The following is a 7,500-nucleotide window of genomic DNA, read 5'->3' on the forward strand; positions in this document are numbered from 1 at the left end:
CTGTCCATCCCAACCTACGCCCAGCTACCCCAGGCATTAGGCACCAAACTAAACGTTTGATGGTTAAACTGTAGCACCAGACACTAGAAAAAAGCCTGCTGTCTTGAAACATCTCCTGACAGCTCGTCAGACGTGATGAAATTTTCAGTTATTGCAAACTGGAAGGGTTTTGTTTACACAGTACAGTATCTCTGATTCACTCTTAAGTCAATAAGTCTGCCTAGATATAGGACAGGTTCAGACATGTCCAAACACACACAGAACACACCCTAAAATACACATAAGCAGGTCATAAATACCACAGTAATGGCAAAGCTCATATCAGACCAGTGGAAGAGGGAGCATTCCTGGAAACACACACACACACACACACACACACACGTGCACGCACGCACACACACACGTACACACACACACACACAAACACACACACACAAACACACACACCTTGACTTCTACAGTCCAGGCAGGTCAAGGTACATTCTCTGATGTAATGGATGACAATGGGTGGTGAGATGATAGAGTAAAAATGATCATCTATTTGACTCTATACATTGTGCACTTTAGGAAAAGTCTAACAAAATACAACTGCTTTGTGAACTGAATCAGGGTTTGAGGAAATCCTCCATCAAAAATAGTAAGTAAGGCAAACATCAGAGGTGCGAAGGGAGAGGAACACATTAGTTCACACACTGTGTCTGATACCTGAGCTATCTGGAGAGTTTCCTGGCCCACCATGAGGGCCGCAGCTAACACACACGCACGCACACACGGACACACACATTTTAGGCTTGCACACAAACAAATGCAGGTTGAGTGGCATTTGGGGGCCTGTGTCTGCCTGTTCCTAGTGAGGATGGTGTGTTTAACTGACAGAACTGAGATAAGTTATATCCTGTCTGCTAACAGCAAACCAGGACGTTCCATCTTTTAGTTTGCTCTAGCTCCACCCTCCCACGACAGATCACAGCAGAGCAAAGGCTGCGAGGTGACAGGTGGAGGCAGGTAGGAGGGTGAGGGGATTGTCCACAACCCTAACAAACAGAATAAACCTCTCTCGTCAGTCTGGTTACTGGTCAGCGCGCGTCTCTCCAGATTTGTGCAGCAGGTGGTAGAAATAACACGGGCTTGAAGAAGCAATCAAGTCCCCATAACGCAAAGGAAAGTGTTCTTCCCAGAAACATAAATCAAGCGCTCCTCTCTGTCTCCTGCATCCGTAGCTGGCTGTACAGAGAGTGTCAGACTTTATAGTAGATGTTGGCGGGGCTCTGCGGTGGCATCTCCTGGACAATGTAGACTGGGTGGCCATAGTCGCCGCTCACCTTCTCATAGTGAGGGCAGTAGTTGTTCTCTGTCCGCAGCGGAATGATGATGTCACTGGGCTCCGTGCCAGCCGTGCCCCCGGGCAGCTTGGGATTGGACAGTGTGCTGAGAGACAGTGCGGATGGGCGGGGCTGTGAGTGAGCGTTTTTCCTGGCGCGCTTGCGCATCTTGATGAGAAGAATGACAAAGAGGAGGATGAGCAAGAGCAGGAGGATGCAACCGGCTCCGATCACAGAAAACATGGCGACTTTGGAGCCTAGTATGCCATCTGGGTTTGCAGAGGAATTAGACTGGTCCTGATTCATGGTGTCTGGAGAGAGAAATAATATGAGAGTGGATTAAGATCATGGATCTCAAACTCCTGGCCCAGCAGCCCAGACATTGCCTGGCCCACCATTTCATTTGGCATATGATAGCAAGTCAGTACTAGAATTATATATATATACATATAAAACTATATATAAGCTTAAAAAAAAAAAGTCACCAAGTCAGTCATTGCAATCAACCAATTGTTTCCACTGTTCATCAACACACCAATATGTCTCTTAAAAAAGCAAGTACAGTGGAATATTTGAAGTGGACTCTTTTTTTGGAATACATGAAGGGCCCCCTTGTGACAAGACTGGACACTCAGCAGCCCCCAGGGCTAGAGGCTGCTGAACATTTACAGAAAAGCAGTCTTGTCATGTGTGGAGCTTATTGCTGTCTGACTAAAGCAACTGTGATTATGTCCCTGCTTGTTGTTCACTTGACATGACTAACAGCCTCGTCTTATTGAATTAGTTCAATCAAAAGTTCCTGATGAAATCTGTCATCATCGTTCAACACAAGAAGATGGCTGCTCAGATATGCCTGGGCAGGTTTTATGACATGTCAAGACCACAATTGTGTGAGAGAGGCAAAGTAAGATATGAAACAAGGAGGTGGACATATCGCAACATCTGATTTTATTTTATCCTTTTGTCCGAGGAGAGGGAGGAAGGGGGGGGGGCACTGCTGGATGAGACAGAGAAGAGGGAGAGAGAAAGAGAATGAGTGGCTGCTCTAGTGACTGAAATCTGAAGCGGACGAAATCTGTTTTCCATGTACGCATGCAGCTGCTGCCAAATACCCCCCCCCCCCCACGCCCCACCCCTTACTGTCCATGACCCCCCACACAAAAGCCTTATATCTCAGTGGATCGCCATCCGCATTAGTCTCCACACTCTACTGGCCACGAGGCACTTAACCATTTGCTGTAAGGGGATAGCTGAGCCTTATCACAGGTAAATGACATCACTGTACGCTACTGACTCCAGCCTTATCAGTGAAATCAGAGGCGCCAGGAATTTCATACATTCTGGGTGCTGCTGGGTTGGAGAGAGCCTGTCAGAATTTCATTTCTGGAATTTCAGCTCCTCGAGCCGCAGCTACACATCCTTCATTCCACCTTTCACCTGTTGGCTCTATATAATCACTGATCTAACGAAGGCAGACAGGTGAATGCCTGTGTAATATAGGGGGAATCTTTTTATAGAGCAACTAATGTCAAATAAGCAATTATTAAATGAGGACGGCTTATCACACTGGGGACAGGCAGAACAGTCTGTACTTGGAATAAAATGTGTGGCTTACAATATTGTGGAGTAAGTCAAAAAGTTAGCATTGGGAAGGATGTGAAAAGAAAAAGCTCTCCTGTGGAAAGTTTTGGATGAATGGCACCAATGAAAACAGCAAACAAGGAGGGCCCAGAGCATCAGACATCATCGAGTATCTCTGCTTTTAATCTTCATTTATCTGCAATTCTAATGAAGTTTAAAAATATACAGAATAAAGCAGTCTATCTCTGAAACTCCGAGGGTGCAGCATACTCTTTGTGCAGAGTTTGAGTAAGTGAAGTGAGTTAAGGTGAGCTGTATTTGTTCAGGCTGGGTGGGGTTTTGGTGAATATCTTTTAAGTTACAACATTAGTTCAACAACTAGTTTAACAGACTGACCCCTGAAATCAAAGGAACACCTCCGGCATGAAGAAGCAAGAATATGTACTTAGTGAGACTTAACTACGATTTTTATTTTCTCTTTTCAGGCTAAATGTGATAAATTATTAGAGGAAGCCCTGGGGGCTGTGAATATTCATCTTTTACTTTAAAAACCTTGATTTTACTTAAATATTTGTACTCTAGAAACTAGAGCGCACACAGTGTCATACTGGTCTATCAATCTGCTCACCGGTGTTTCCTGGCAGGTCGGGTCCAAACCGACCCTGGTCAGGTGGGCTGGGGCTGGACTCTGGTATTGCATTGTCATCTGGACCCTCTGGAGCCCCAGGGTTTGCTGCGTTCGGCACTGGGGGAAACAAAAACCACACAGATACAGTAAGCCTTGACATGCTACATGTGCTGAATCATAACGACTTGTTCTCTCAGCATTGACAGGGATGATTTTTATCATCTTTTGATGTATATTTCATAGACAGAGAAGGTTATCTGTGTAGAAACGCTTCTCAGAAGAGGAAATAAAAGTACAAGAAGGGGAAGGACATGTTAGCCGACATCTGTGAAACACGGCAGGATCCTTGTCCTGTCATAAAAAATGAGCTTACATTTACATCAGCAACTTCTTCAGCAAACACTCAAGACAGGCATTTCCAACACTGACACATTCATGAGGAAGCAGGAGACACACACACACACACACACACACACACACACACACACACACACACACACATACATGTGCAGGCAAACACACACAACCACAAACCTCGAATACACTTACAATACACTTAGGCACGGCAGAATGAGGGTAAAGTAGTTATATATTAACTTTTTATTGTTTTACATTATTCATTGCGTTAAAAGGCCATAATATGCCTTATTTATTGCTCGGGCTTTAACTCTGCCTGAAAAGAGGCACACTTCTGGAGAGGACAGGAAGAGAAGGAGGGGAGACGGGGGAAAGAGAAGAGAGGAGGGGGTTGCGTAAGCTCTGAAGGGAATGCAAAGGAAACAGATAGTTTATCTGTCTGTCTGTTGTGATTTTACTACTTTGAAGTCTTTGTGCGGTTCACGCTGGTGGGTCCGTGGCGTGGTTTTTATGAGGGCGGGGTCGGCAACCATTACCAAAGCGAGTCAGACAGATTCCCTGCGACACTATCTGATGCCTCTGCTCTATCAGGCCTTATCTGCATCTGCCCACAGGCCGGCTGGAGGGGTGTGTGAGAGAAAGAGAGGGGAGGCAATTTACATTTGAGTCCCTCATGGCAAGTTAGTGTTGCATGTAGGCTGTGATGTGTTTGTGTGTGTGTGTGTGTGTGAGTGTGTGTGTGTGTGTGTGTGTGTGTGTGTGTGTGTGTGTGAGTGTGTGTGTGTGTGTGCGTGTGTTCGCATGTGTATGAATTTTCCAATGTGGTTCAACGCGCTAACTGTTTGGCGTATGAATGATATCAGGAGAAGGAAAAGTCGTGGCAGTCTCACAATATTAACAAACTCTTTCTTTGTCTTGTCCTTCTCGTGCACTGTCAATAATTGATGAGAAAAGACAGTGGTGAAAAGTGGAAAACACTCACACAAGGCCGAGGATATGAGAGGACACTGTGATCTGATTCATACCACGTACCCACACCCCCCAACCCAACACTGTGTCACCCACTGAGCATGTGCAGTGAGCCTTCTAATGTTCTGACCCATTTTTCTGTGTGTGTGTGTGTGTGTGTGTGTGTGTGTGTGTGTGTGTGTGTGTGTGTGCGTGCTGCTGACATTTCCCTTAGCTATGCAGACAGCAACTACCTCAGAACTGCCAACCCAACAGAAGGAGGGAGCAAGCAGGATGTGTGTGTGTGTGTGTGTGTGTGTGTGTGTGTGTGTGTGTGTGTGTGTGTGTGTGTGGAAGGGGGGGTAGTAGAGGGGAGAGAGAAAATGATGGGGGGATGCGTGCATGGCGGTGAGTCGACATATTTCCATAGAGCATGGTGACATGATGTGGGGGAGAGAGAATCGGCTGAACAACAATGGATGTATAAAATATGGGCTCCAGTATTTCCTCAATCAAGTCACCTTCCTCTTCCCTTCACACAGAAAGAAATTTAAAGGACAATCTGTGCGTCAGGGTGTGTAATATCACACCAACACATGATTTCACAGAGATTTCACCCCCACAATAAACACAACATTAAAAGCAAGAGCACATATTGCACACCAGGATCAAAATAAAATCCACAGCGCAAAGTCCAAAGGCGTCCGAATGGACATATGGGAGGATCTTGGGGACTTGGCGACAAGGAGTGTTGGCATTCAGCTGCAGAGACAGAGGGAACGTGGATTAAACACAATAGCATCTGGGGTTGAAGCCAAGCAGAGCCCAGCTTTTTTGTGTTTGTTGATACAACATCGAATGTGCCTGCAGAATTTAACGTCTAAAGCGGCCACATTTATTGTATTTACATACGTATTTTCAGTTAAATTCCATTGCCAGAGGTAACGTCATCAAACTGTTTTAAGTGTAAACAATTGGTCAAGATGCTGAATGTATTTAATTTACATTAAACCCTCAGCTGCACAGGAAGGTCCAAAACGTTTTTTTTATATTCTCATTTTATGTCATACCTCTGCCATTTTTTCAGTAGCATTTGTTTGTCAGCAGGATTACACAAACATTATGAAGCCAAATTTCACCAAACAGTGGACGGGTATAGCACGGGCCAAAGAAAAAGAAACTCAACATTTTGGGGCGGTCTGTTTTTTTCACATTAGTTCTGCCAATGGCCACCTTGGTGGATTAATTCATTAATTTATTTCAGGTGGGAAAAAAAAAAAAGATTGATATGTGGGTGAGGACAACACCTATTGATGTCGCCACTCAGCTAACAAGTTGGATGCAATCATTAGAGACATATTAATAATTATTACCTGTTATCAACTCTTTATATATTTAATATGGCTTTATAAAATAATACATTATTTATATGATTTTATTATTGTTTATCTGAATGCTATGCCCACCATTGTGCTTTTTTCAGACTTAGCTATCGCTGAAGGTTTCTCTGTATGGTATTGATTGAAATGAAAGGGACACTTCTTATGTCTCACGAATGTCTGCCATAATAAATCCTCAACAGCACGTTGAAATATTGTCGCTGAGTAGTTAGTTGTTACCTAGCAGTTTAATTTAAGGAGATGAATTTACTCTTCGATGCTTTGCTTTTTTTTTTTTTTTTCCTTACGTACAACATAACGTAATGTGATTTGATACAGGACCTCTAATTTGGTGATGGTTTGCCTTTAAAAACATATAAGATTAAATGACTGATATATGGTGTGATGCTGTGCCAATTTAATAAACTTATGATTCTGTTGTAAATATTCATATGCGCTGCTGACCCATCATCTAGTTTTACAACGGACATGGTCTCAGAGATCCTGGTCCAGTGAGGGGACCTAAAACCCGACAGGTCCGATGAAGACGACCCCGACGATAACGATGCAATCACAGTGTTTAATGAGCTTGTCAGACCACACAGGAGGAATTGGCTGCAGGGCAACCGAGTTCATTGAAGCGATGGAGACGGTACTTGTCTCACTGTTACTCGCTCTTTTCACAAGACACGAGTGAAAATTAAACATTAAAGCTCTGTTTCGGAAAAATTATGAGACGGAAATTTATACGTGTAGAATTTTTAAAAAAATGGAATATGAGTCATTTTGACCACCGTATGAAAACATGTAGCTTAGAATGGCCTGTGTATCCATCAGGTAAATAAAACAAATCACAGTAAATTCTCACACGTGAGGAACTGGATGTAGAAAATTTTATTTTTTGATGGATAAATGACACATTCACAACTGACAAATTCTTCTGTAACAATTTCTATTTCAAGAGAAAACTATCACCTTTGCAGCAGCCAAATCAAAGTTTGTGTCACAGCTCTAATTTCTTGTGGCCCTTCTTCAAATAATTACTGGGTTGGATGGGCACTTCATGTATCAAAAATTCCATCCACCGAAATAGATTTAAAAGTAGTAGCAGCTGGGCCGACACTTTCTTTTCTAACAAGGTTTTTAGGGCACATGGATTGTGAGTGACAGTTCGCTTCAGACCATTTCGGGAAATGAGTGCAGGCTCTGCCGAAGTTGAGGAACAGCCGGCAGCAAAACAAACAGACTCCATCTCAGAGGAACTTTCCTAGAACTTTCCTCAAAT

At 43.6% G+C, this 7,500-nt stretch overlaps 1 protein-coding gene across 1 annotated transcript in view; it reads right to left on the bottom strand.

The window, feature by feature from the left end:
* efnb1 (ephrin-B1) overlaps positions 1-7,500 on the bottom strand; it is a 57,861-nt gene that overhangs the window by 258 nt on the left and 50,103 nt on the right. Inside the window, exons 4-5 of the mRNA XM_086223056.1 lie at positions 3,532-3,648; positions 1-1,633 (exon numbers count right to left, since the gene is read on the bottom strand). The exon at positions 1-1,633 is cut by the window's left edge and continues 258 nt beyond it. Of these exons, the coding sequence (XP_086079182.1) occupies positions 1,239-1,633; positions 3,532-3,648 (512 nt within the window). The 3' untranslated portion in view covers positions 1-1,238. The remainder of the gene's footprint in view (positions 1,634-3,531; positions 3,649-7,500) is intronic.

This window comes from Aulostomus chinensis, chromosome 13 (assembly GCF_037954235.1).
Source record: "Aulostomus chinensis isolate RoL2024-O1b breed Wild chromosome 13, RoL_Achi_v1.0, whole genome shotgun sequence".
NCBI classification, from domain to species: domain Eukaryota; kingdom Metazoa; phylum Chordata; class Actinopteri; order Syngnathiformes; family Aulostomidae; genus Aulostomus; species Aulostomus chinensis.